An 18136-nucleotide genomic window follows, 5' to 3' on the forward strand; every position below is an offset into this window, starting at 1 on the left:
GCGTTTTTAATAAGATTTTGGGAAATTATGATGTGCTTAAGGTTAAGGCTTAACCTTTTGGGTTTAACTGTTATTGATTTATTTGACATATACAGAGTTGTAAGTAAGAAGTTCCTGTTCTTTTGACATGTTTGAGAAGTAGTTTACGTTGCCAGTTCTAAATTACTTTTGTGTGTTACATTTAGTAGATAGGGGAATGTGACTGTCTTCGTGTCATATTGATTTTTTTTTCACATAAGCTTCAGACATTTAGACTTCAATGACATAGAATCACCTGCATTACAACTAACTTTATATATATTGAAGAAATAAAATTAAACGAAACAAATCAAAATCACTTTTGAAAAATAATGTTTTCCAATTCCATATATCTTGGATGGAGTTTACAAAACGAGTTGATGATTTTTTTCATAAGAATGATCAAAACCATAATGGATATGAATAAGTGCAAGAGCACATAAACGGTCATCGATCATCGAGACTCTATTATAATGATGGAGCCGATGAAGGGAGCTGGACGACCTTTCAGCACTTGTAACTAGTGAAGTATACGCCAATTTGAGTAAAGTGTAGATATTCGGGTACAGCAATGCATCACAGTTCTTAATAGCTGTTGCACATGAATCTGGGAGAATATTACCAGAATCAATTACATTTTGAAGAATACAATCCTTGTACCTGTAATGGTGGTCACTTTGTTTACTTGTTTATTCTATCTATTTGGGGAAGTTGGTTATTGGTTAACTTTAGCATGACTTATAGTTCCGTAACTCTTTCTCCCGAGTCCGGCCATGTAATTATCCTTGTCGGGACTTCTTGTTCTGGCACGTGCCCGGCCGGGCTCGTTGTCCCTAGGAACTATAAGTATGACGTCACTCACCGGGTTCGGGGCAGTCTACACTTAGGATTTGAAATGAGCAGACGCTCATACCGTTGGCTTTCAAATATGGAACTTTATAAGGACAAGTAGACTAGCCACCACCGTATTATAGTATATTTATTCATGTAATCGTATGTTCAATTAATGCATGTCTTTGAAATAAACTTCTTGTTTATATTCACGTAGTTTTACGTAGTTTGTCCAATATCCCAGAACTTGGGTAGACAACGGGAAAACGAAGCCAGTGGAAACGTCCACTCCCGTTACATACCGTTGGTATTTCTCTTCTACAAGAACTTCAGAAATTTCTGCATCTTATGGTATATATTTTTTAAAAATCGATCATTCATTTATTTGGTAATAATTTTTTGAAAAACATCGATTTTAGTTGAAATGATAGAACATTTTTTGAGTGGGAACTCACTTTTATCCTATGACTGTATATCAATATGTTGTTGATTCATACAGAGTTTTAGTTTAATTCTTTTTTTTTTCGAATTTCGGGATGTCGAGATTTTAATTTATTCAAATTCTGGATCTCGGGATTTCGTGTTTTTTAAGCCCGGGATTTCGGGACTAGGACCCCTCCTACTCCACCCTCTAGAACTATAAAAGATTGATTACACATTAGTTCTATGACAATTTTAACGTCTCATCAACAAGAAATTGGTGATGACCTGTGCAGACTCTGATGTTATATATGGTTCTACGGTTCAAAAGGACTGTGTTTGAATTATAAAAGGACGAATATTAGGCTAAATAATTGAAAATATATATGAGGGGGACAGTGACCATGGGTACCTTACCCTCGCTTCCCGCCCCCTTTATCCCCACTCCTCATAACCCCTGCCAGTGACACCTTTCTATCCCGTTTCTTCACTCCCCGCTCCCGGCCCTTTCATTCCCCGTACCATGCCCCTCGCCTCCCTGGGCAACATATATGGAAATGGGGAATGTGTCAAAGAGACAACAACCCGACCATAGAACAGACAACAGCAGAAGGCCACCCATAGGTCTTCAATGCAGCGAAAAATTTGCCCACCCGGAAGCGTCCTACAGCTGGCCCCTAAACAAATATATATGCTAGTTCATGGTGATAATGGACGTCATACTAAAGATGATCTGTCAAACTGTATCATAGGTGTCCTATTCTGTAATTCCAAATGGTTATCCGTACCTGAAAATTCTTATATTTTTTTTTTTTTTATTTGTTTTTTTAAAGAGGATAAATGTGATAGTAAAACTGGCAAATATCATGAATTATGGTTGGCGAGGTTTATTCAAATAGAAAACTCGCATTTCAACTCTTAAAATACATTTTTTAGAAATATAATTTTGTAAACCAAGATTTTTAACTATTCTTTGATAGAAATTTAATAATTTGACAACATTCAAATTTAAACATTTTCGAAGAAATAATGTATAAAAGATAGGAAATGTAGCTGTACAGTTTTACGAATCACGACTAACTGCGCTGTGTACTTTACTTATCAAGTTTACTATGTATGAACACATTCATATAATATCTAGCACATTATAAAGTTTGTGCATTTCTACAATATTAAAAACATATTCCCTGCGAAATCAGATAAAATTGCTTCAGAAAATCTTTGACTCTATGTTGCTTGTATGTTGTGCTTAGAAAATACTGTCAAGGAAAAGTGTGTCAACAAATGCAATACCTGCTCAATGATTCAAATGAGGTCTGCGATTAAATCAGAAAAAAATAGATAATTTACACATGAGATGTTTAAATTAACGAGTACAATTTGCTTACCACCATAGCATGCATGTATAGCCCATCGCCCACGACATTTGTTGGTGAAACCTGAAATTGAAATAAAACATCTAATCAAACTAATTCGCATAGAAAATCAATCACTTCTACTTCTGGATATACCAGGTTCAGTGGTCTCATGCTAGGTTGCTAGCCTCGCAACCATTATTTCATTGGTGCAAGCTTATGCTTGGTACATTAAAGTTTGTCAAGTCAGTGTTATGGCCTCTTTTTTAAATAATGTAAAATTAAAAATCAAGCACAAAATGCCCTTTCGCATATGACCTTGTTGGTTAACATGGTCATTGTTAAACATTGATTTCCTCATTATTATCAGGTTGATGTTAGATCACCATTCAACTACTTCAAATTCATAATTTTTCGTTGGATACTAATTTTCGTGGATTCCGTTGTTACTCAGGAACAACGAATTTCAATGTCCAACGAATAAATTTTTATCTATAGTAATGTGTACAGACTATAGCAAAACCACGAAATTCAAGTTTTTCTCAATCCACGAAAATTGGTTGACACGTAAATAAATGAATCCACATTATATATTTTAGAGAAAAAAACAACTCAAACGAATAAAACAGACATCGCTAGATTACAAACAGATTTAATCAGAAACAAAACCTATTTCTAACAACTGTTTGGACACACGATTTGTTTTATACAACAAAAATAAGAGCCTGATAAAGTTATTGTAGAACTTAAAACCAAGACAAGCGCGGATTATATTTAAACGAATGTAGTGTTAACGAATACCATCTATGTATTCAACAAATAGTTTACACGTTAAGATGGATTTATTTAGGTTCGAAAAGAAATTGATTTATGTACTAATACATACACGTTCAAAATATCAAACGGTGTTAAAGGTTTCAAGGATAGAAGAAAGACTGTGTTATATCGATTTCTGTACAATACTTAGACTATAAAAACAAGACATTTACTGGTATAATCACATATCAAAGCTTGACATGCTATCATTATGGCATGTCTAATAGTAGGGTCTGGTTAATACTAAAATTAAACCTTATTATATATATCATCAAGTTTCAATCTCTTGAAAACTAGATTAAAGTTTAAAGTCATAAGAAACGAGTGACCGGTGAAAAATAATGTTCTTCCAATTCTTGAACCAATGCATTTAAACATCATAAACTTAGTCTTCTGTGCACGAATTTTTCATATTTTTCGCATAGATTTCGTATAATCGTCAATTTTTTTTTTCAATCGGTCAGTGTTGTTGTGAAAATATGGCAGATAATTAAAATTCGTGTTTTGAAGCCGAAGTTTAACGATTGTCACCTGTTTGTCAACAAACAACAAAATATCAACAAAAAAACATGGAAATTGAGCACGTGTTTAACATGTAAATTCAGATAATAGTTTATTTTAAGGACATTCATGCGTATTACGATCACCGGATTTTTACGAGATGGGTCACACTGATGTCACTTTGCATACGGAGAATATGTCGGGGGATTGCTTCCTTCCAGGAACCAATTAGAATAAAGTAAACTTCTTCTAAATATGAATAAATTAAAGAATTTTCTTCAGAAAAAAGTATATGTACATACGTTTTATAATGAAAATTATCCATTGAGTTATGAAAAAACATATGCATTTTTTTTTAATTTGAGGTTTCTTATGACTTTAATCTGCATTAGTAAAAAACTGAAAAATTAGAATAATGATAAAAATAATTAGAGTAAAAGTTTGCATTTCAAATTTTTTTATGTACTTTTTCATTTTAAAATTAAAGCCATAAACAGCTATACAAAACAAATGGCTTCTTTTTAAAAAAAAGTTATGACTGAACACAAAAACATATTTGAAGAGACTTGTTTAAACTAATAAGGTGATATTACTGCCGAAAGAATGAGAAAGTGTAATACATTTCTTGAAAGTTCAAATAAAATTGTTTACAGTGCAGTTTGATAAATAATTGTTTTGATCATATAATAAAAACAAGACGAGACAATTGAATAATGAACACCACAGTCTGGAATCAGTAAAACAGTAAAGAAAACTATAATATAGGAAGAAAATAAGATCAGTGTTGGAAAAATAATGCCGATACGGGTTTGAAAGATTGCTTTTTATGAAATTTCAACAAAAAAAAATTGAAAACTGTCTAAACAGAGTTCTAATAGATTTTCCATTAATCACAAAAAGGGCAAAGAAATTGGGATACTTTGAGTTATCTACATTGATTTAAAGTCGATGAAAAACTGACAAATTCCATGGCTTAAAACAAAAAAAAAAAAGATTAACAGCTGTATCCGAAATGCATCATAGACAACTAAAGACTTAGCAACAAGAATTATCAATATCCGGGGTGATGTCAGGTGCTCGGAAAGGGTAAACAAATTCTTCTCCATATGTGGCACCCATTGTGGTGTACGTCAAATACAATAAGAGGGGTTGCATTATTGTAACGACAATCGGAACATATCCGTCGTTATGAAATGTTGAAAGAATGTCTCTTCAAAATTTTTTTAAATCTTTTTCAGGTTATTGGCGATAACAGATCGACAAATTGTATCTACACTTTTTTGTTGTTGTTGGAGACTTTGTGTTGAGTACTTTGTGTTTTGAATGTGTCCTTAGTATATTGTCTCAATAACGTTCACCCAACCTCTACTTTCAATATGTTTTATTCTTCTTCTTTTACTTTACAATGTTAACTCACCGATGATAGGGTACATTATGAATAATTTGTATAAGTAATTCGTTTTTTGTCACATATATTTCTAGAAAACGAATTAAAGCACCAAAGGCATGCAGTAATAAGTGGAATGGTATGTATTGAATATTTATATTCAACAATATCAAAGGCTTGGTTTTGATTAGTAGAAGTACAAACATGAATGTATTATTTAACAGTATTATATATGGTAACAAAAACAAACAAGGAGAAAAAGGTTAGGATGACAATATAAATGTATATTGATTAAATTTTGAAACTGATTAACGTCTGTAGTTGTCACTTTAGTATTGAAATGTTACAGGTCATTATATTATTATGTGACAAAGGTCGCAGCTAAAAACGTTGTTAAATGCATAAAAGACACAAAAAAAAACAATACTTGAATTTAAAGTTTACATTATTGAATGTGCAATATTAAAAAAAAGTAGATAAAAAATGTAACACATGCCTAATTTCAGCAAAATTTTAAACTAGATATATTTTTCATTGAATCAAATTCTTCAATAAAGAGACGCATATACACCGACAAATATAGTAAAAATGCCATCAGCATGCTTAAGAATAACAATTCTATTAAAATACTACATGTTTACGACATTTGCTTAAATTAATCCGGTGCGATTAAGGGCTTGACATAATGATATCTGTCTATTATTGATGACCATATTTTGACACCTAGATGCCTCTTGATATTTTTAATTGCTGGCTTAAAAGTATATGTAACAAACCTCATGTTATTCCAATTCAATATGAATGAAATGTTTTGAAATTGATATTTGATTAAAATTATTATTATTATTATTATTATTATCATCATCATCATCATTATTATTATTATTATTATTATTATTATTATTATTATTATTATTATTATTATTATTATTATTATTATTATTATTATTATTATTATTATTATTATTTTACTAACAATTTTGACAAAACAATAAAAAAAATTTGAAATATTAGTTGTTATTAACGGAATTATATTTGTTTAATTATTTACCCCAAAATATTGGGAAATCATTATTTTTTAGAATAGTTAGAATGTACTTTTATTCTTATTTCATATGTCGTTTTTTATTTTTTTTTATTTTCAGAGATATATCTCATACAACAGATTTATCAAAATAGATTAAAACAGTTTTGGTATATACTGATAAACTGTTCAACATTCATTAATAGATATTTCCATATGCAAGCATAATACAAAGTATGAATAGTGCCTGGGAAGTTCAATATATAAATATAATGCGTTATATGCTATATGCAGAAGCGGACATGAATGCGTTGCCGGGAAAAATATAGCTGAGATCTAGTGACATTTGAACCATGTGAGCAACTAATATGTCTAAATAAATAAATGCTAAAAATATACCAATTGAATGATTTGTTTTTTTAAAAATTGACAAAGTTGAATAATCGAAAAGACAATTATCTTTTTCAAATCCTTAACAGACAATTACTTGCTTGAAATGATTGATATTTTCTAATCGAAAGGTTTTTCCCATTTTTTTAAAAGTCTACTTGAAAAAGCAGTTCATTAAACAACAATAATAGTTTTCATTTTTTTAACGAGATTCGCCTAATTAGTATGCTCACAGGTCAGTATCACTGAATCGCTTTAAGTCGTTCTGTAAATGACTCTTTCTCTGTCAGCTTATTTTTGCTGATTGCCATCAACAAATATTTACAAAGCATCTGGGACATTTTTAGTGAAACAGAATCTAAATAGTTAGTCGCATTAACAATGAAAAACTAACAGTTGCGGTCAATATGATATTTTTTTCAGAAAAAAGTATTTACGAACGACTCAAATACCTTAATGCGCATATACTCACCCGGAAGTAAGTCAATATCTTGGTCAAGTCTTTCACCTTTAATGGACATCATATTGTCCATAAATTATTTCAAAGAAATAAATAATCATATAAGGCTTAACACCTCCGGATAACATAAAAAACATTATTCATGATAATAAAGCAAGTAACAAAATGATCGCATACCTGCAGACTTAGCATAAAATCATATCAATAATATTTTTACATAAACATATATACGTATTTTGTGTTTGCCTTTCTGTGCTGCTTGTAAAGGATGAGTGAATTAAATTAATAAGGGTTTGCTATTTTTTTCATGATTCCAAATGAAAAAAAAAACGTGTATAGTGCAGACTGTCACCCCTGAATGAACAGGTGACCAGAATACTTTACCTTTCAAGAACAGCTCGTAGTTAGATTTGACTCCTGAATTATAAATATAATAATAATGAATTTTAAATCTAACTACAAACCTTATTGGTTTATGAATCGTGTTTGTACAATAACCACAAAACATTAGCCGCTGCAAGCAAAGTTGCGTTGGTAACTGCATATTGGATATGCGTCATTTTAGAAAATAGATTTACGACGTGTTTGAACGTCTTGGTTATATAAGGAATTCTTATTTTCCATAAAGATGAATATCAATAAGGAATAATCTTAATATATCAATAGATATATATAGGTGATATATAGATATATGTGTTGCTTTAAACGATTTTCGGTTTCTGATTGGTTTAATAAACGTTAAGTTGTTCTTTCAATCGGTTACAAATTAGTTGGAAACAGAAACATGTGTAAGATTTGTTTCCTCAAAAACCAATTTGTTTCCTAAATTGATGAATTTCCTCGTGTGAACTGTTTAAGAAACTAAAATCAAAACTTTACAATTAATTTAACATTAGTTTCCTATTATTACGATACCAACAATTGATATGTAAATTTTTATCAGATTTTGTCTTCCATTTTCGTGTTATCATGGTTATGTTTAGCTTGTTTTCAGGTTTATGGAATCCACTGTATATGTGGCTTTTCTTTTTTGTTTTTTATCATATTAAAGAAATATAATAAGAGAAAACTGGTAACCAGCTTGCATCACCTGCATCACTTTTTCTAAATGTGGCACCGGCGTGTTGCTCTTTGCAATTTTAATCCGATTAAAACCTTCTTATTTGATGTCGTATATTGCGATAAAAATAATGGAATTATGTATTTAAAGTGAATTGATGTGAAAAATTGAAATACAAGAGAAAGAATTGTTTTATTATTTTATTCTGTTCACAAGGAATTAAGCTAATAAGTAACAACGGACCAATGTCTACTATGAAATTATATGGTATAAACATTTACTGGTGTTATAATATACCAACTGTTTTATTAAATTTCTGACTTGATTGTCATTGAATAGGCTGTTAAGACCTAATTCATTTATTCTTCCGGCAATTCTTCCTCGTTTCAATCAGTTTTGACGAGCAAAATTACAATCTAAATTGCTATGTTTCCGTCGTCACCGAGTCCTCTGCTCTTTCGTTAGCCAATGTGGTAATAAAAATGTTTCTGATTTCATTGGCGTAGTAATAGGATATAAATGGTTGATTCACATTAAAGTGATTTTCATATCTCCGACAAGATAGAACCGCTATTACTTATATTGTATAGTTTTGTTACTCAATTGTATTTCTATTTAACCCCAGTCGTCGTTCTTGCGACAAGATAATCACTATGTTATTCTATTATTTGTGGAAATTACATCGCTACATTGTCTGGCAATCGGATCGTGAGGAATCAAAAATGAAGTGTCTGTTGACACTTCGTTTTTCTTCATCATCAATTTCAATACGGATCAGTCTGAAGGTCAATTAGTTGGTCCCTAATTTTTGTATAATACGCTGTATAATTCCATAAATATCGTTTTGGGTAGTCTGCGTTTTATTTTCTATCATAAGGGGCAAAGTGTAAATATAGAGAAATATGATCTCTAGCTAGTTAGTAACTAAGATGTCATCACATCAGAATGGACATCAAACTAAAGATGTTTGTTAAAGATGATTGATGTTTTATTTGATAAACACGTTTTAAACATACTGATTTATGTTCCCCAATAGTGTAAAATATTAATTGATAATTTTTTTTGTTGAATAATTTGATGATGATATCATAATGCAGATCTTTGACTCACTGAAAAAGTAATATGCATTAGTGTAGATAGTGATTTTTAATAAATAATGTCAAAAGGCCTGAAATACATAAACATGATATCAAGTGGATGAGTTGACAGGCAAATGCTTTAGTAAACATACAGATTATATTACTTTCATGTTCCATATAGATAACTTTTAGCGTTTGGTTTTGTGAGGTCTCACAGGTTTCCCCCTTTTTTGATTTACTTTGGAGTTCAGGGTTTTTATATTCATTTGTTATCCCCTTTGGTAAGGGTATCTGAATTTTCGTCCTTTTTTATGTTGTTTTAATTCTCTTTCGAACTTAATGATATATTTGATATGTTTTAACATTTATTTCTAAAAGATCAGTTGTGTACAGCTAGAAATGACTTGAGGACTCCTAAAGCTCAAATCGATGAAGTACCAATACATATACACCAAGAAAGGAAAAAGAAAATGTTTATATTGCTTATAACACTGATAAAAAATGTATCAAATGATAGTTTTTAGTCTTTATTTCAATCTAAATGTCGAATGAAACTAAAAGTAAACAATATGTTTGTTTTCCCGATATCAATAATTCAATCAATTGATTCTTTATGTTTATCATTAGGATATCATTTACATTTGTTTATAAGATTTTTCTCCCCAGTGATTGTTTCAATGGAATATGATATGTACATTTATCGAGATTTATAAAATTACAGTCATTAACCTTGACACTTCCAGAAAAAAAACCATAATACCTTATAATGCTACTGTTTCTATTTAAAACACTACACTGTTTGCTTTAATAATAATTATGACTAACATGCAGATCTCTGATTCACATGATTATATATCTTTTCTCAAAGCAATAACTTTGATAGTTAACGTGTCTGTTTCTTAGATAGCGATATTGCTCCATTCAACAGTGTAGCTGATACACTGTAAATATTTCTCAATGTTTAAAAAAAAGAATAAATGCGCATAAATCTATACTGAAGTGGAATGGAACTCAATAGATTATATATTGATAGTTTTGTAAATTAAGAAAACCCTATGGTTGCAAATTTTCCAGGACAACTTGATAATCGATATTTTATTTTCAGAGTCAGAAGTCGTTACACGGAAAATTTTAAGATTGAGAAGCATGAACTATACCAAAAAACGGAGATAGATACATAATATCTGCTTCACTTGTTACACCCTGTAGTGAGAAATATTAGGTATATGTTGGTGGTGAGGCTTCACGGCATAGTTCATTTCTTTTTTGATACATGTCTCCGTCATTTTTTTATTTCCTATTCTTAAACCATATGCAATTCAAAATTTTCTAACCAAAAAATAACAAAATGTGAAATGAACAGTCACGCTCGAATCCAAAAAAGTTAAAAAGGCCAAATAAAGTACAAAGTTGAAGAGCATTGAGGACAAAAGTTCCTACAAGTTTTGCCAAGCACAGCTAAGGTAATCGATGCCTGAGGTAGAAAAGCCTCAGTATTTAAAAAAATTCAAAAATTTCATCTTTAGTTTATTGTTACAAAATGTCTTTGTCTTTGATAACATACTTTTCGTTTCAAATTTAAACATTTAATAGCGTGACCTAGACCAGTGAACACAGATACCTCCACCTTTTTCATTCTAGTCATGAAAGATACCAGGATTATAGTTATGTACTCCAGAAACGCGTTTCGTCTACAATAGACTCATCTGTGACGTTCAGATAAAACAAAAATAAAAGACTAAATAAAGTACTACGTTGACAGAAATTGAGCACCCAAAAACTCAGAAAGGTTTTTCTAAATCAGCGACAAAAATAACAAAACAGCACTTTTAAAATGTCATACGTCCATACGTCATTACGAAGGGATTTCCAAAATTTTCTTCATCAGGAACTCTCAAAGGCGAGATCGAGGTATTTACTTCAATGTCTTCTTTAATTAAGTGTTACGTTTTTGTCAGATAGCAAATTGCCTTTGTTTTATTATATTCTTCTATTCGTTTTTGACAGAATCTTTCTATATAAAGGAGTAAAATCAGTAAGAGTCGTATTTTGCCCCGATTAGAAATTTCAATGTAACAAGATAAAATATGTTCTAAGGTGGCCTGAAGACATGTGGATTTTTTTGTGTCAAAACTTCATTCTAAAGCGTTGATTTTTACGTCCCAAAAAGTCAAGGTTTTTGATTTTGGCGAAATTTGAAAATCGGCCAGATTTCAATCAAATTTAGGACCAGGAAACATAGAGCGCAGGCGTCAACAAACTAGATATTAAAGTGAAAGATGTAAAATAACTTTACAAACATTATTTTAAAAGATCTGTTTTGTCGACGTATGCGCTCTATATTTCCTGTCAAAAAAACAATAGAAATTCAACCATTTTCATTAATTTTTTTCGTGTAAAATTAAAATGAGTATTATATGTGACGACATGAACAATAGTAATTATAAGTAGAAGGCTTATAACTTGATACGCCAGACGCGCGCTCCGTTTAACTAAGACTCATCAGTGACGTTCAGATCAAAATAGCTTAAAAGCCAAAAGTTCAAAATTATAGAGCATTGAGGTCTCAAAATTCCAAATATTTGTGAAAAATACGGCTTCGGTAATCTATGCCTTCAGTAAGAAAATCCTTAGTATTTCGAATAATTTTGCACTTTTGCAAACAGTAAATTTATGAAAATGACCATAACATTGATATTTATGTCAACACTGAAGTGTTGACTACAGGTACGTAATATTTCAACAAAAAGCTTATTTCCTATCTTGTCACTGTATAAGCTATGCTCAACTGTAATATTGATCAATAAATCCTAGTTTGAAATTTACGCTAAAAAAAGGGACCATTTTTCGTACGCCTTTAAAACTATGATAAAGTCATTTAGACTAAGTGATCGCTTATAGCTTTCGCCTTCAGATCAGGATTACTACTGGAATAGATTGTTGAAGTTCATATGTATTAATGACGTCTTAATATATGCCGAAGAAGAATGATTACAACTTTACTAATCCTTGGTTCAATTCCTTCCGTGTAAGCAGCAAGTCTCTTTTAGAAAAATCATGATAGGAATGCAAGCCCAGGAATATCTTATCATTAGGGTGAAATGTACTGTATATGCATACGCTGCTAGACTGTTTCTAAAAAGATATGGAAAGTGGACAATCGGGAAGTAGTTATCTCTCGTCGTAAATTTTTGTTCTCAACCGACCACTTAACATTTCCACATATGTATTTGTTGTATAACAAAAACAATATTCAGCAATAAAAAGCTTTTTACCATAGAAGTTTTCCTTCTAAAAGCCAAAACTTATGGAATATTTTCACGACTCCATTAATAAATTAAATGATCATCGTTATAGTTTAAACGTAAACCAGTATTTAAGCTATAGAAAGACACTTAGATTTTAACAATAGCAAATAAGCAGAACGATTGAATATACAAAGTCATGCTCGGAAATAAAAAAAAAATATAACCAGAAAGGATAAACAATTTAGCCAATCCCAGGCAAGAAATCATAGCTATGCACGAGGGAGATACATTTCTCAAATTTTAATGATAACTTAGCTTTATCACTATATATAACGTTCATAAATACAATATCCGTATTGTGATGCTTGTACAGAAACAGGAAACGAGAGCAAATTGGTTGAAATTAAAAACGGTACTTTTGATCATGGGATTTAATGTTCAGGGTACCAATTTTACCAAATATGATATAATTTCTCAGGAAAATTAGAACTGTTCAAATGTTTTACTCTCCAGTGATTTATGTTACGTGCATCTTCATCGAGACCGGTGTCTTTAATTATCTTACGCAACGAATAAACATTTATTTTGCCCCAGGAACCAGTAGATATTTATTTCAAGCCGACACACCGTCAAAATATATAGTTCGAAAATAACAAGTACACGTAAAAAGGTGCAAATTCAAAACGTGAAGTCAATAAAAATCTTTCATTATTTTTTCGACTTAAGATACTTACATCCACGTATTTTTGAATTTAGATGACAGTTGCCTAATTAATAATACCATATTTCCTTATTTTTTATATCATAAAGACATCTTTTAGTTATCTCTTTTCTCTTTTGTATTCTCTTTACGTTTATATTCACCAGCTTTGTTATCGACAAGTTTGTTTCATATCAACATTTCACTCACAATGTTTTGAAATACATCCTCACAAAAGCTGTTAGAGCACTAGAATACGTATTGGTAAGTGCACTTGTTCAATCTATGCTGAAGATTTTGTTTACCTAAAGTTTTCCATTTCATCTTGATATATTTTAATTTTACTTTGGTTGCTGTGTCTCATATTTCTTTTCGTTCGTTAATTTGTTATAAATCGGGCCTTCGGTTTTTTTTATTGAATTATATAATTTGATATATCGAAGTTTTTTGTAACTGACTTTTGAATTAACTGTTGTAGTCAAATTATATTTGCTTATACTTGCTTCATTTTGTCTCTGTTGAATAGTTGTAACATTTGCATTGATACATAATATATACTGATCGAATGGTTTATGAATTGGTTGAAATTAACAAAATTTAATCTGGAAGAAATCATTTAAACTTGAACAGCAAAAAAATATGTGCGATTAAAAATTGTAAGATGAATTCGCTTTATTTAGATTTTGTTGGCTTCGAAATGACCTTTTCTGTTATAACTCCATTTGCCACTGTTTTATTATTACCCTGTCAAGTGTAGTCAATATTTTTATCGTTTAAATCTTTGTACTCGTTTTTATTTGCTTTAATAACATGCGGAACCATTTTCCATCTCACACTTAGAGACATTTAGTTCGACCTTTTTTAAATCGTTTTTGAATAGAGCCTCGTAGATACTGATTTTGTAGACGAGACGAGCGTCTGGCGCACACAATGTCAATCCGTGTATATATAAAAATTTATTATTAAGCATAGAACTTGTTTTTGTTTAACATCGAATCAAATAGTTTCAAAATCTTTGAGCTACGTTTAGGAAGGGAAATTTTGAGTGTTCAATAAAGGCAACAGTAGTATACCGCTGTTCAAACTCATAAATCCATGGACAAAAAACAAAATCGGGGTAACAAACTAAAACAATATTTGTTTTTGAATATATCTTGATATTTTTAAGGCACGAATATGACAAGATACTGCAACCCCTATATAGACCCCCTAAAAAAACAAAAAAATTATTTCATTATTTATATTTAGAGGATTAACACAATACCAAGAAAAATGTAAAAGAAAAACGATGTCGGGATATCTTGCTTTGTGCTTTGTATTTCAACGTTAATATCTGGAATAATTTGAATTTAACTTTGATATAAAAAAAACTCATTATTAAAAGTTCTTATCGTCAATCATCCGTTCTGGGAAGTAATGAAATCTGATTAAATAGTGTAATTAAATCGTACTTATTGATACATATCTTTTATCAATTGATTGATTGAAACTAATTACAAAATGAACAATCTTACAATAAATAACTCCAAATGGAATGAACACAAATAGTTCAGATTGTTTCAATCCTCGTAATACTTATTGACTGGTGAGAAAATAAAGTTTGTTTCCAGTAATGAAATCTCTTCATATTGATCATCAGAAAATCAAAAGTCAAATAGACATGTCTCATTGACAATCATACCAAATCTTCTTTTTTATATTGACTTAACAGAAAACTATATAGTAAATACTATTTACCACCCTTATAAAGAACACTGTTAGTTGTGAACGCTCTAAGAATAAATAAGAAATAAGTATTTAGTTAGCGCCTAAGTTTTCCATTAGCTTATGACGTTAGAGTAACTTAACACAACATAAAAATGATATAATACATAAAGTTAAGTTTTAAGCTTGCAATATGAATAAAAACATTATCTGATTAAGTAATAGAAAATCTGAATCTCGTTAAAAGAATACGAAAAAGACACAACTAGCGTTAACGTATTTAAAGTAAACTAAAATACTTAAAATATTAACATTCAAGGTATGATGTTCCTATATAAAAGACCGTTTCTTTCCTTAACATCCAGTCATTAAAATATCTTACCTGACGATGTTGACGAAAAATATGTTACAATAATTGCAATTAGCCACCAGGTATTTGTAACTTTCATCTCCTGTTAAATCCCAAGTTCTAAAATTCTTTTCTTATTCCAATTCTATATAACGTTAAGTTCACAAGAATATTAAATGTTTATTGAATCTCGTGTAAAGTGAAATAATGTTTGAAACCAATCTGCTATAATCTATAAGTCTCACGCCTCCACCATGGACCAGCTATAGAGAGTTAAGGTATTGGTTATTAGTCAGATCTAGAACTGCCCAGTATTAGTTAAACAAAGTAACCCCAAGTTTACGTCAATATAAAGATAAAAAAATGGTTTACACTGTAGAATATAAGTGAAAAGTATTTGATGTCGCAATACCCCGTGTGGAAAATAGATTTGACATTGTTGGGTGGCTATTGAGAATTGTTTATGTATATAATTATTATATGTTCCTTCTGAATAGTACTATTGGATGAACAATTGAGGGAGGAGACAGCTCGTCAACTCTGTCAAGAGAAATAATTCAATAACAGATATTATTTCATTTGTAATTATGAACAAATCACCGTTAAATTAACTTTATCCTTGGTGAATAACCTGGTACTGCTACATAAAGGTTTTGTCTTGGAACTTGGCGTATGAATTATACATCTACTATTAACCTTTAAATAGTGAACTATTATTTCTCATCACTAGGTGACTGATTTAGGGTCATAGTTTGGACGCTCTTAGGTGGGTGAAACTCTTTCCTGTTTCATTACATTCCTTTTTTTGTTAGTACACCATGACGTCACTTGTAAGGGATTGGTGTTCTTTAATTTTCATACTGAAAATAATTCATATCAAGAATAAGATAAAACTGAAAGTAAACACGAATATGAATAAAAGGAGATATTGGGTATATATTAATGCGACAGAAACGAACCTAAAAAAATATCCAAAGTATATTTAGAAGAAAATATACAATCATTGTTCAATTGTTTGATGTGTTTGAGCTTTCAATTTTGCCGTTTGATAAAGGATTTTCCGCTTAGAAGTTTCCTTGAGTTATTTTTTTTTTTTTTTTTAGTTTTCATAAATTATTTACAGGAATCTGTACACTATGCCGAGTTCTTTATCGACCAATTTAAAATGTCTAGCGTTTCCTCTAGTTTCAGAACTTGTAAAGACGTTTGTTAAACAATAATTTTATTGTATGAATTGCTTCATATTTGTTTTCCGGTGGCCTTTTACAGCTTTAACTAATAATATTTAAGACCATAAGGTAACCCAAACTAGTTTTTTTTTGAAGAATTTTGTCTTGTTGACTATCATACCATATTTCCGTTTTTTTTCATATTTGTTTTATGTTTCAGTTTTACCGTCTGAACAAAAAATATCAGTTTGAATCATTCAATGATGTCATTGTCAAAGAATAAAATACTTGTAGCTCGTATTCAGGAAATTGCGAGCATACTGTCATATATGTATTTGTATTGTAGTCCTGTCATGTAATGTTGTCATTTTATGGTTATATTCAATATTGCCATAAAAGCAGGAGGTTTAGCATGCCACAAAACCAGGTTTAACCCACCAATCTTAAAATGTTCTGTACCAAGTCAGGAAAATGGCCATTGTTATATTATAGTTCGTTTCTGAGTGTGTTACATTTTAATGTTGTGTTTCCGTTGTTCTCCTCTTATATTTGATGCGTTTCCCTAAGTTTTAGTTTATAACCTGCATATGTTTTTTTTCTCAATTGATTTATGAGTTTCGAACAGCGGTATACGACTGTTGCCTTTATATAGTATTATAAAAGTATTATTTTAATTTATTTGAATTTTGGTATTTTGTTAAACTGGAATACTTCCAATAAATGCTGTAGTTTTTGTTTAATTTGTATGCTGTACTGGTTTTTTTATTGTATAGGCTAATCTTCCAGGGATAATTTGCCTTACGGTTGAGGACTTTGGTATCTTTTTTATCGCTTCATCATCTCCATGAAATTGTTCAAAGTCAGAAATTATGCCAAGTCATGTCACCAACTCCTTCTGTGTATATCCCAGTGGAAATTATTGCGGTTTTTGATATGGACATTCTATTTCAATGTCTTTTCTTCAAATATCTATAACGTTGTTATACGCAAGTTTCTAGTATTGAGCGTCTGTTATCAGAGTGAAAGAAGGCATCAATTCAATAAACTTAGTACTTGCACTTAAAACTTGTTTTTATGTCAGCAACGGTTTCTTTGTTCGGAATGTAACATTATCTTTTTATTTATTGATTAAATGCGAAATAGGCTACACGTCCGAGGTATAGTAACCTAACAACACAAACGAAATAAAATATCTTGAAGAAAAGCGAGTCAACACGAAACCCACATCTACATACGGTCTTCAACAGTAAACGCTTTTTTACAATATGTCATGTTCTCAATCCACCTACAGTTTGTTTTTATAAATAGGACAGGCACAGAAAAATGTGATGATGGTTGAAATAGTTTTATTTTTATTTCACCTTTTATTGTTTTAATCTTGATAAGTGGAATTATAAAAATCATTACACGAAAAAACACTACACTCTAAAATACAATTGTAATATAAAAAAAACTTTACACACAGAGGATATTCATAACAATACCATATCAAATAATACTCATCTTTAATGATCATGTTTTGATTAAGATCTTTGAATACTGCGTTTCATCTTATATCATGTATTAACTTGATTTAGTTTCTAATTTATATAAACGTAACTGAATACTTTTATTGCTATTCATAT

The 18136-nt window shown here is 30.5% G+C and overlaps 1 protein-coding gene across 2 annotated transcripts in view; it reads right to left on the bottom strand.

The window, feature by feature from the left end:
- LOC143047221 (uncharacterized) overlaps positions 1-15750 on the bottom strand; it is a 30431-nt gene extending 14681 nt beyond the window's left edge. Inside the window, exons 1-3 of one of the 2 annotated variants that reach the window (XM_076220224.1) lie at positions 15376-15750; positions 7215-7250; positions 2658-2708 (exon numbers count right to left, since the gene is read on the bottom strand). In XM_076220224.1, the coding sequence (XP_076076339.1) occupies positions 2658-2708; positions 7215-7250; positions 15376-15442 (154 nt within the window). In that variant the 5' untranslated portion in view covers positions 15443-15750. The remainder of the gene's footprint in view (positions 1-2657; positions 2709-7214; positions 7251-15375) is intronic. The other variant, XM_076220225.1, reaches the window with a different exon arrangement.
- Between the last annotated feature and the right edge of the window lie 2386 nt (positions 15751-18136).

This window comes from Mytilus galloprovincialis, chromosome 10 (assembly GCF_965363235.1).
Source record: "Mytilus galloprovincialis chromosome 10, xbMytGall1.hap1.1, whole genome shotgun sequence".
In the NCBI taxonomy this organism is placed as follows: Eukaryota; Metazoa; Mollusca; class Bivalvia; order Mytilida; family Mytilidae; genus Mytilus; species Mytilus galloprovincialis.